This window comes from Sorex fumeus, unplaced genomic scaffold, assembly GCF_029834395.1.
Source record: "Sorex fumeus unplaced genomic scaffold, SorFum_2.1 ptg000044l, whole genome shotgun sequence".
NCBI lineage: Eukaryota > Metazoa > Chordata > Mammalia > Eulipotyphla > Soricidae > Sorex > Sorex fumeus.
This window is the reverse complement of record NW_026606101.1, coordinates 60260839-60273179: the sequence shown is the minus strand read 5'-3', so window position 1 is coordinate 60273179 and position 12341 is coordinate 60260839. Positions and strand designations below refer to the sequence as shown.

At 42.8% G+C, this 12341-nt stretch overlaps 1 protein-coding gene across 1 annotated transcript in view; it reads left to right on the top strand.

Annotated features, from left to right (window-relative positions):
* ATP13A4 (ATPase 13A4) overlaps positions 1-4212 on the top strand; it is a 158174-nt gene extending 153962 nt beyond the window's left edge. Inside the window, exon 30 of the mRNA XM_056121961.1 lies at positions 3804-4212. Within this exon, the coding sequence (XP_055977936.1) occupies positions 3804-4016 (213 nt within the window). The 3' untranslated portion in view covers positions 4017-4212. The remainder of the gene's footprint in view (positions 1-3803) is intronic.
* The last annotated feature ends 8129 nt before the right edge of the window (positions 4213-12341 follow it).

Genomic DNA, 12341 nt, shown 5'->3' with positions numbered 1-12341 from the left:
CCTCAGGTCAAGTGCTTCCCTCCTGTGAATATTTGTATTTTTCTTTTACCCTCCTTTGAACTCTGCTGGTGATAACTGCTTTCAGCAGCCGCAGTAGCTCAGGCCCCGCTTTGTTTTAATAGGCGAGGGATAAAGGTCTATTCAGTGAGTTAATATAACAGGTGGCCTTGCTCACCCCTAGCACTGGGAGAAGGGAATTTAATAGCAGGGGGACAGTTTCTTCTTTGTTTCTCTTGGTGAGTGAGAGATGCAGGTACACCAGGATGTTCCTGTGGGTGGCTGGAGCTTCAGTGCTAAACACAGACTTGGAGGGTTCCAGCTCTAAGCAGTTCCCCTGCCACAAACTGGAGTGGTTGGAAAACGAACGTGTCCTGATGGGTGGGCTTGATGGAGAGCAGAATCCTCTTGATCCTCAGTGTTACATTGAACAACTTTCCTCATGGGGCTCCAGGGAAAGCGTAAGATCCCTGGGATGGACTGACCAGGTCTGAGAGACGTACACTTCCTTCTGCATGATTCTCAGTGTTAGCTTTCCTAGGTCTAACCTGATTCTACGTCTTCTTTTAAAAGTCATTCCCAGTCAGGAACAGGATAGGGTGGAAGCACTACTACTTTCTTTTCCCTTTCCTCTTTTCTTTTTCTCTTTTTCCTTTCTTTTGCTTCTTTTTCTTTTCCTTTCTATTTCTTTTCTTTCATTTTATTTTTCCTTTTCTTTCTGTTCCTTTTCTTCTTTCTTTGCTTTGTTTTGCCTTACCTTGCTTTGCTTTACCCTTCTCTCTCTCCTCCCCTCCTCTTCCCTCCCCTCCCCTCCCCTTCCCTCCCCTCCCCTCTGCTTCCCTCCCCTCCACTCCGCTTCCCTCCCCTCCACTCCCCTTCCCTCCCCTCCACTCCCCTCCTGTATTCTCCCCTCCTGTATTCTCCTCTCCTCTCCTCCCCTCCCCTCCCCTCCCCTCCCCTCTCCTCTCCTCTCCTCTCCTCCCCTCCCCTCCCCTCCCCTCCCCTCCCCTCCCCTGTTTTTTTCTTTCTTTGGGAGGTATCTTCTGAGCAGTTTTCAGGGGATCATGTGGTGCTGAGAATGAAACTCAGGGTCCCTGCAGGCCAGAAATGTACTCTAACCGTTTGAACTTGTCTCTTCCCTCTCATCTTACTCTTTCCACAGCCCACAGAAACATCCTTAGTTTAGTCTTCGTGATCTAACTTCCTGCTGAACATCTCTTTTGTTCTTTATTACTTGTGTGAGCACTCATGGATTCTAGACACATATGTTTGTATATCTGGATTATGTGAGTAGCCAACCAAAAGAGCTCTGTCAGCAAACTTTATTTTTATTTTAAGAAATGGTTAGGGTTAGGGTTATTTTTTAAGAAATGTGGCCAACCCAGGTTCAATCCCCGCATCCCATATGGTATATCAAGCTCCTCCAGGAGTGATCTCTGAGCACACAGCTAGGAGTAAGCCCAGTCATTGAGTGCGGCCCTCAAAAAATAGATAAAGAAATGGCATATCAAGTCTTTTGAGTTTTCATCTCTGCACTTGACGTACAATGAAGAGTGCAGTGATAGGACAGGCCATCTCTCAATGCTTTAATTTCCCTTCCCAAGAGTAACAGCAGATTATTCTAAGTGCTGAAGTATATGAAAACTCAAGGTGAGACCAAGAACATGAAAGTCTCTGTGTGTGTTTTATTTTGTTTAAAGCTGCTAAGGTTTCCTAAAGGTAAGTTAGATTTTGAAACCTTTAATTGGATACCTATGATCTTGCCTACCCAGGTTCTAAGGAACAAGAAACCTTTCTTTGAAAAAGTAGAATAACAGGTTTGGTGAGATGAGCCATCACGTTTGCAAGATGCAGATGAGAACTCTGTGTGTTTTAACAGTCAGCTAGCCATCCTCCTGTGTAGAGAAAGATTCACACATGAGTGTGGAATTCAGACATCCAGAGAGGTAGCTTTGAGGACTAGTATTATATCTGGCCAGTTCCTTTAATAGCTGAAGAATAAACTCCTTCAGCAAAGATTCCAATAGGGACCAAAACCAGTTTTTCTGTGGAACAGCTTAACTCTTTTTTTTTTTTTTGGTTTGTTTGTTTATTCATGAAAACCTCTGAGATGGTCAGCCTTGGTGACCAAATATGAGAAAAATGAGACTCATGGGTGCTGAAGAGATAGTACTGCGGGTACTTGCCTTGCCCAGGAGGTCAACCTGGCTTCAGTAAAAGCACCCATATGGTTCCTCAATCCCACCAGCAGTGATGGAGTACAGAGCTAGGACTGTGCAGGTCCAGGACATCTCTATGGTGCTGTATTGTAAATTGTAACTAATAACCTGTGTACTCATCATGAATCATTCTAACTCATGAAATAAAATGACAAATATTTCTTAGGAAATACTTACAAATCTTTGAGGACCCTTTCACTGTCACTGTCCTCCCATTGTTCATTGATTTGCTTGAGTGGGCCCAGTAACGTCTCCATTGTGACAATTGCTACTGTGTTTGCCATATCGAACACATCCCGGGTAGCTTGCCAGGCTTTGCCGTGCAGGCCAGATACTCTCGGTAGCTTGCTGGGCTCTTCAAGAGGGGCAGAGGAATTAAACTCAGGTCGACCATGTTGGCCACTTGCAAGGCAAACGCCCTACCGCTGTGCTATTGCTCCTGCCTATGAGGACCCTATATGTTGGAATTTTTAAAAATTCATTGCAATAAAATATTCACAGGTGAAGACCAGAGGCATATGTCGACAGAACCACCATTCATAGTTAATAGTTTAGAAGGTTGGTGAAGGGTCTACTCCATGCTATGCCCTCCATTACAAGTGGAATTAAGACTCACTACTACAATCATAAGGGGAATAAATAACTTTTAACCACCGATTTAAATAGGGAAATTTATTTTCCATAGCAGATACTTTTTAAGCAACAAGACTCTTACAGTATCAGTTGGAGTTTTGGGAATCAAAAATTATCCAATCATGGTGACTAAAGGATCTCCATTTGGCAGTAGATAAATTAGGGTGTGTGTGTGTGTTGTGTGTGTGTGTGTGTGTGTGTGTGTGTGTGTGTGGATATTGTGTTGCAGGTGGTGGTGATTGGTATTCATGTTTTATCCGGTGGTGCTCTGGGGTGGTGCTGGAGATTGAACCTTAGTGGGTAGCATGCCAGGCATGCACATTACCCCTGTACTACTTTCAACCCCCAAATATATATTTTTAAAATATCCTTTTACCTTATTTCAAATACAGGTGTGTCATGGAGTAAATTTGGAGGTAAATGGAGAATTAGGCTTTTCTATGAGATTCAGAAGAAATGTTGTCCTTGAGAAAGATTACCTTATGCTGTGGTTCCAGATTCTTGAAACTATGTTACTTCCCAATAGTTCCATAAGTGAAAAATTCTGAGTAGCAAGACTACCCCATTAAATGACCTGGAATTTCCCCCCCAGGGCTCAAGTTCTTCACTACGCTAGATCTAAGCTAGATCTGAGCATTAGTGCTTTCTATTCTATACTAGACTGTAGCCTGAAAACTCCAATTGTACACAGTAGCACTGTCACTGTAGCACTGTCCTCCCATTGTTCATCAATTTGCTCAAGCTGTCCCAGTAACGTCTCCATTGTGAGACTTCTGGTACTGTGTTTGGCATATAGAATACATCACAGGTAGCTTGCCAGGCTTTGCCATGCAGGCAAGATACCCTCGGTAGCTTGCCGGGCTCTCCGAAAGGGGCGGAGGAATTGAACCCGGCTTGGCTGGGCTGGCTGCGCGCAAGGCAAATGCCCTACCGCTGTGCTTTTTTATTTTGCAGGAGGCCATTATTGAAAACAAAGCCCTGTGGATGATAATCAAAAAATGTTTTGGCTATCAATCAAAAAGCCAGTATCGGATATGGCAGAGAGACTTGGCAAATGATCCCAGTTGGCCTCCAATAAACCAAACCTCTTACTCTGACACACCGAGATGTGGCAGGGGAGTCTCTTACAGCAATCCCGTGTTTGAGAGCAATGAGGAACAACTGTGAAGCAGAAGAAAATCCAAATGGATGTCAAGAAGAAATGGTGACAAGTGGGGTCAATTTCTTGATTTTTTTTTAAGCAACAAGACTCTTACAGTATCAGTTGGAGTTTTGGGAATCAAAAATTATCCAATCATAGTGACTAATTAAAGTTTGTTTGATAAGATGCTTTTTCCAGAGCGGAACACTGCCACAGAAGAGTTCTTTCTTCTTGGCTTCTGAAAACATTTGAGATATCCAGTGAACCAATAACAAACCAAGGATAACAGTGGGCCAAGAGATTGGAATGTTAAAGAGGAAGGAGACTATGTAATCTTTCATTTTAGCTGATATATTTTCTAAATGAGGAAATTAGCACTATGTATAGTCATAGAATTGAAACCTGTTAAAGATCATTTTTGCATTTCTATTTAATCAATGGTGGGGGGAAATACTTGGGAGCCATCACATAACCATCACTGTCTACTATCCTTTTATTTATAGAAATTTTCATGTTTGAGATCTTTCCCTCTACATCTTGGCTTCCCCTCCAGCAGAAAGGATAGGCTAAATCAACACTATAGAAATAATCTACTCCCATATTTCAGTGACAATATGGAACTACATCTTTCTTGGATCAGATGAATCTCTGGAATAGCTCTCCTTAGCATGGTGATTCCTTCTATCTAATAGCTCCAGACACTCTACTCATGGACTCCATGTTTCTTAGGATGGGGAAAGATGAACATCACTCAAGGAATAGTCACTGCCTCACCCCAAAAGTGGCATACAACTCTTTCATCACACTCATCTTATTAACCAAAGATTAGAGAAGTTGCTGGAAACTATAGTCTTATGTACTTAGGGTGGTCTTTGTGGGCACATGACCTTTGTTATCACACAGAGATATGTCTGGAAGGGTTTTTTTGGTTTAATGTTCCTTCCATGTCTGGAAGGGTTTTTTGGTTTAATGCCTTTTCTGTCACCATCTTGAAACTCTTGAGTTTTGAATAAGGGCTCATTAAAAAATATATATATCATGTACCCACACATTATGTAAATTTTATTGCTATTAAAGAAAGGAAAGTGGCACATAGCACAGAGAAATCTTGGTCTAGAATCCTGACCCTGCGAACACCTGTGTTTTGGAAACCCCCTCATTTTGTAGTCCTAGTCCCAAGAATAGCTATTCCTCTGCTCCTCCCTCCACCCTACCTTTTTTTTTTGCTCAGGGTTTACTCCTGGCTTTGAGATCAGGGATCATCCTAGCAATTCGGGGGGAACCATATGGATGGAATGTCAGGGATCGAATCCAAGTCTTCTGCATGCAAGGCAAGTGCCCTATCCACTGTACTATCTCATGAACCCTACTTGCTCCCATATTTTTGAGAGAAAATGTCTTGTGCTACAAAATTGCATATTGTCATTGATGCAAATCCCCCCCCCCATTATATACCATTTTTAAGATTAAGGATGAATTTAATTCTTAGATAAACAAGATTCCCACATTAAAATCACTGTTAAAATTTTTTGCATTAAATTTACCCAGCATAGAAAGCACCTAGAGTTTTATTAGCCCACAAGACAAAACTAAATTCTAGGAGAACAAAATTAAAATTCTATTTTAAGTAGAAGCTCCAATTTTCATTTTGAACATCAAATTCTAAAACGATATTTTGATCAGGGTGTAAGTGTGTTGGTCTGCATTTGAAGCAAGCTTTGCTGTTTCTCAATCAGATCTCTAAATGTTCCTTTCCCCGTCTCATCTTTTGAGCATGGTTGATGACTTTGGTGGCAGAGAACTCTGGGAACATGGTGTTTCTCAATCACAAATGTACCTTATTGCTTCTGGCTTTAAACTAGGGTGTGAAGAAGCATTAAAATAGGTTGCACAGTCATTGTATCCCTTGGTACAGAAATAAATGTTTCCTCTTACAATGTCCACCTTAGCAGTGAGATGGCAGCCCTGAATATCTTTTTCTAAACCAGAACTGTTCTTCTCACCTGAGCATTGTGTTGCATTCACCGGACTGGCAAAGCCTACAAGAGGTGTGCACCAGGTTTTACACAACCACTAGATCATTTCACTTGCACAACTTTCCAGGATTGATCAGGAAGAATTTCTCATTCCCCCATTATAGATGAGAAAACTGAGATTTATGATGAGGAGAGCAAACCCAGATCTTGGACACATCCGCAGAACAAAAATGTTGCTTCTGAAAACTTTCTAATTACACAGCTTAAGGTGGGATGGTCAGTATGATCTCACAGTCAAACAGGAATGAATTTTGTATTTGCCAAAGGCAAGAGACAAGCCTTCGTTAATCCCAGGACATTGTGTTTACATTAAAACCAAGCAACCTGCCAAACTTGGATTAGAGGCAGGTTAAAGACCAACCCCAGCCCAGAGCTGCAAGTCGCTGTGTTTCTGAGACTTGGTTGCTCTTGCCTTGCTCCTCAGTGACCTCATCCTCAGTAATTCACATGGCCCTGACAGGTAAAAGGATCAGAGAGCTCTGGTTTCCCACCACTCCAACATTACCTCCCCACCCCACCCCCAAGAAATTCATTATTCTAAAGATTACGTCTTGGTCTTAGAGACAGTTTGTGCAAGAGTGGAGAGTGGGTTGCCAAGTCAAGCCATTGTAATCAAATTATCATGGCAGAAACTCTGACCTGTGCCGGTGCTGAAAAGCACCATGGGACTTTCGGCAGGTGTGAAGGCTGTGACTTGATAATCAGTGCTATAAGAACGGAAGCAGGAAGCAGGATCCTAGTCACTCCCTCTCTCTGTGACTGTGGAGCTGTGAGTGGATATTATGATCAATTAGAAAAGAAAGTCAGGCATCGGGTGAAACTGAATTATTTAAGCGGGATCCCTTTCCATCTCGGCAGATGTGCTATACCTCACTGAGATGTGGACCATTTACCACTGCTGCCCATAGAAAATATCAGACAGTGGAGAGGGGGCTCCACCCTAGAAGGTCTCTGCCTGTGAACAAACATAGGTGGGTGCTCTATGCCTTGGACGTTGGGGTTGAGGGTGCTAATGGCCCAGAAGAGAGGTCCTAATGAGAGTTCCTGGGTACCAAATGTTTAGCTAGGGAATATTTCTGGTATGGATTATTTCCTTAGAAAGAAATATCGGACACTTTGGAATAGAAAAATGTGGAGAGGTAACCAAGCCCGAGGGCAGAGCCCTGCTCTCCTGACAAGGGCTAGGAAGAGAAGAGGGCAGTCACTGGGTCCAAAATATTTGAGTGACCCCCTGAAGGTTCACTTCTAAGTGGGCAGCTCTTACCCACAGTGAGGCAGCCTGACTGGCTCCCTCGTCAAACCGCTAATGATCTGAGAAGGGAAACCTGTCTGTGCCGTCTGTGGCTTTACTGGCTCTCAGAAGTGTCCATATACATGTTTGCAGAAAATGACCAGGAAAAGCGATGATCTATTTAGAGCTTTGTGTTTAGTTCATGCTAATATAAATTATCCTGTATAAAAGAAACAGTATGCTGTTTATAAAAAAAGCTAAAATCTATAGATTTTTTTTAATGTAGGAGTACTGCTATTTATTCAGCCACTGATTAGCTGATTGAATTGTGCATGAACTCCACCTTAATTTTTTTTCATTTTTTTATAATTTTATTTATTGAATCACCGTGAGAGCAGTTACAAAGCTTTCGGGTCTAAGGCTCGATCATATGATGAAACACCCGTACCTTCACCAGTGGCCATTCTCCACCCCCAACAACTCCAGTATACCCCCATCCCACACCCTCCCCCTACCTGTGAGGCAGATGATTTCCACATTACTTTCTCTCTCTACTTTGATCACATTCAATATTTTGACACCAGACCTACCATTATAATTTGAGATTTTACCCCAACACTCAGATCTGCTGAAAAGGCAACAGTAGACAATTTGTTTTCTATTGCTGGTTATGAATAACATATGATGTCACGTGGCTGCAGTAGTGGCTGCGCAATTTTAAAATTCCAAAATTTTAACACTTAAATCTGAAAGGATTTCTGCCAAAACCTGCTGGGTTCTGAGATTTACTTCTGAGTCTCTGGGATCATGGGCATTAAGCAGCTTGATCAGGAGTCAAAAAGGCCGTTCGTGGGCGATGACTTGGGGTCTCATTGGGGTGGGGAGGACAGAACCAGCTCCACCCTCATCCCGTGAGGCCCAAAATGTCTTGTCACTGCGGGCCCAAGCCTGACTGTCCAATGGCCTCTGGAGGATGACAGCTACCAAGCCACCAGGGGCAAGCAGGCAGAGGGACAACACCGTTTCCCCCCTGGGGTGGCCCGGCAACAGTAACGTACTGTGGGGTCCGGACGCATTTCTGCCAAAAGCCACTGGGTTTCGAGATTTGTTTCTGAGTCTCTGGGATCATGGTCGTTAAGCAGCTTGATCAGAAGCCAGAGAGGCCATTCGTGGGCGATGATTTGAAGTCTTGTTGGGTTGGGGAGGACAGGACTGGATTCATCCCCATCCCTTAGGCCCAATGTGTCTTGTCACTGCAGGCCAAACCTGACTGTCCAGTGGACTCTGGAGGATGGCGGCCACCGAGCCACCAGGGGGAACAGGCCAAGGCACGAAACCTATTCCCACCTGGTTTGGCCCAGCACCAGTAACCTACTGCAGGGACTGGACACATTTCTGCCAAAAGCCACTGGGTTTCAAGATTTGCTTCTGAGTCTCTGAGATCATGACCATTAAGCAGTTCAATCAGGAATCAGATGAGGCCATGCCTACAATTATATAGCTGAACCGGAGGTGGTTTGTGGGTGTGTTTCCCACATACCTAACTTTTGGCCATTTACTTTCTTGGTAAACTTTGCCCCAAGTTTTTGGGGTCTGGCCAAAGGCACAGCAGCAATTTTGGGGTTTCTGGAAGTCTGAAGGCGCCATCAGGCTGCTGATGCACTCACCTCACAGGTACAGATTGACCTGCTGGTGGCACCATACCCCCCAAATCTATAGTTTTGTTGTTTTCAAACCTGTCTCTGTTTCTCTCTGCAAAGCAGTCTTTCCCTCTGGGTGGAAAACCAAAACCATTACAAAACAGATGTAGTCTAGTACGGTAATGTTGAGCAAAATGTTTTGTATTTTATAAAGTTCTAATCATTCCCTCACCCTATAGATGCTGTTTTTCTCACTTTATATACAAAGTTTTAAGGTACAGATTAGTCTGGCGAGTATCTGCAAACTCATTCTTTCATTTAAGTTTTATCACATGTTTAGGATTATGGGAAGGGTGGAAGAAGTACTCCATCTCTCCCACTTTTTAAAATATTGTTCTCTAGACTCTCTCAAGGCTAGTAAATTGTCCAAGGGCACAAAGTAAGTGCATGAAGAAGCCGGAATTGAAATCAGATGTTGAAAAGTTTGTCAGGGTTGCTGGGTTACCATTCTCCTTTGTTATCTTACCACCCATAAAATGTTCCAGCACTGAAAAACCAGGTAAGCAAGACAATTGTCCAGTGCATTACTGTTATACATATCACTTCGCTCAGAAAGAACTTTGAGTTTTCCCAGACATTCTCTTGAGCCAGACCATCAACACCGTAAAGGTCAGTTTCCACAGCAGAGAGTAAAAGCATGAAACCAGAGCCCTGTAAGCCTATTTCACGCTATCAGCTATAATTCTGGTTACTTCAAGAAGCACAAACCTGGATCGCCTCTTGAACTTGGCTCAGTCTCTGGTGCATACAGGATCTTAGGGTCATATGGATTCTTTCTTGGCTTTGCACCATACCTGTCTTTATGCAAACAAGCTCTTGAAAACCACAGCCTCATGACCTTGTTCTTTCACTGAAGATTCCAGTAGACAAATATAATAACCCTCTAAATTTGATCAACAAAATGACTTTCTTCAAAATTGACCAAACATACACATAACAATACAAAACACACCTGCCCTGGAGTTGCTAAGGTGATGAAGGAGTGAGTTACTCATGCCTTTCATGCCCACCATGATCGCTACTTCCTCAGCTAGACAGTATTTCCAATCCTATTACTCTTGAATGCTCCCCCAGGTTCCTTCAACCTTACGTCCTCATGTAGGGTTTCTCATTCAAGGTCTAGGTCACTTGTCATTTCTCAGATTATTGTTTATCCTTTCCTGACCAGGTTATATAATAAAGTCCTCACCCCGCTGTCTTGGTTTATTTTCTACACAATGTTTGTCTAATCATTCAGGAAATGGAGGTTGAAAGAAAATTATGTGTTCAAGGTCACATACCTAGGAAACAGGTGGTTGAAATCTAAAGTACAGCTCTACTGTTTTCTAAATCAAGATCCTTTATGTTCCTCACACCTAGCAGATTCTGCTGGTCAACTGAGTTCACCTGCTGAGAAGAACAATGTTAAGTGTAACTCAATGTCCTTTGAAGGAACAACATTCAGAGGATCATGTGGCCCCTACCATATTTATCTTCTTAATCTCTCCTCCCAACTCTTCTTAGGATTTCAACTCCATAAATGATCTAAAGACTTGCTTCAATAAAGACTGTACACATAACAACTAGGGGAACTGCTGAGCCTGAATAGGTGGGGGCCCTGGAGGGGAGAGAGCAAGGTGACAATTCCACTGAAAGAGCTTCTGTATGCTACATGGATCAGACATGGAGTTATACATATGGGCTATGTTGTAAGCCAAAAATGGTTCATTGTGAAATGAAGAAGGCCTTATGGGTAAGTTAGGACTTTCACTTTCATAACTGTGAAGTGAAGTCTGCAGTGAACAGTCCCACCTATCCCTACTCTAATCAATCCTAAGTCCCAGAATTTTATTCTCATAGATATCTTCCCCAGCCTCTATGGTTGTGAGAGCTTTCTAATGGTCTCTCCAGGTGAATCTGATTTGCTTCTCAAAGTCCCTACGAATTCTGTTGCCCAACTCTGATCTTGTCCCATTATGGATCAAAATCCTTTAGAGTTATCAAATAAAGTATACTTACACGGTTAAAAAATCATAACCACTTGTATGGCCACATCTGGCTTTATCTCAGACATTTCTTCTTCTGTCCTTAAGGTAAGGTAAAGGTAAAGGCCCTCCCGTTGATCGTCGATTTGCTCGAGTGGGCCCAGTAACGTCTCCATTGGAGACTTTGTTGTTACTGTGTCTGGCATATCGAATACTCTCGGTAGCTTGCCGGGCTCTCCGAGAGGGGCGGAGGAATCGAACTCGGGTCAGCCATGTTGGCCGCTTGTAAGGCGAACGCCCTACCCGCTGTGCTATCGCTCCAGCCCCTCTTCCTTGAATGCAGTAAATTGTGTGAGGTGCAGAATGCAGATGCTCAAACGACTGGCAAGAACGTCAATGGCAATGACTTGTCGCTTGTGTGCTCACAGAGAAGTCAACATACTTCACAGATTCTCTTCTGAAGAATAATGCTGATACTCATGTGACTTCAGATCAGATTGTACCGATGCTCCACCTAGTCTATTCTCTTTGCTTTGTAGCTCTTCATTCATTTATTCAACAACTACTTACTGGGCACTCAGAAAGCACTGCTCAAGCTAGCAGGACAGTAGCCATCAAAGCAGATAAGTCTGTGTTCCTCAGAGCTGACATTTCAGCAGATAGAGAGGGAGAGAGAGAGAGAGAGAGAGAGAGAGAGAGAGAGAGAGAGAGAGAGAGAGAGAGAGAAGCTAAGTAGCAAGTGAAATCTCAGTTGGGCTGGAAGAGATATAAAGTTAGGAATGTGAATTGTTGATGTGTTGATGGGGGGTCAGCAGTGAAGTGGACATAAGTACCAAGGGGGTGCAGTATAAATAAAGTGGTCTGGGAAGGTACTGCTGACAAGGTGACATTTGAGCTAAGGTATGTGATCACCTGCGGGAATATCAAATGCTGAGATTACAGAGTTGGGAAGCCAGGAAGGAAGCCAATGAGCCTAGAGCACTGTGTATAAAGTGCTCTAGAATGAAATGAACGAAATTGAATGAAAAACAGCAACAATGATGACAAAATCATGAGAACAAAAAAGAAATTTTGCTTGTTTTTAGTTTTGGGACACACCCAATGGTGCTCAGGGCATGCTCCTTGCTCTGTGCTCAGGAATCACTCCTGATGGAGCTCAGGACACTATATGGGGGTGCTGGGGATCTAAACAAGGTCAGATAAATGCAAGGCAAGTATGTTAACCACTGTACTATCTCTCTGACTCCAATGTCAGTAATGTTTCTTAATACAAAATATTGTACACAAAAAGAAACAAAGATTAATATTTTTAAATTCTATAAATTTTGTTTTACAAAAGGAGAAAAACACATAATTATATTTAATACTGACCATTTAGGCAATTACTCATTCTATTTAGGTAACTTTTCTTTTTCTTAAT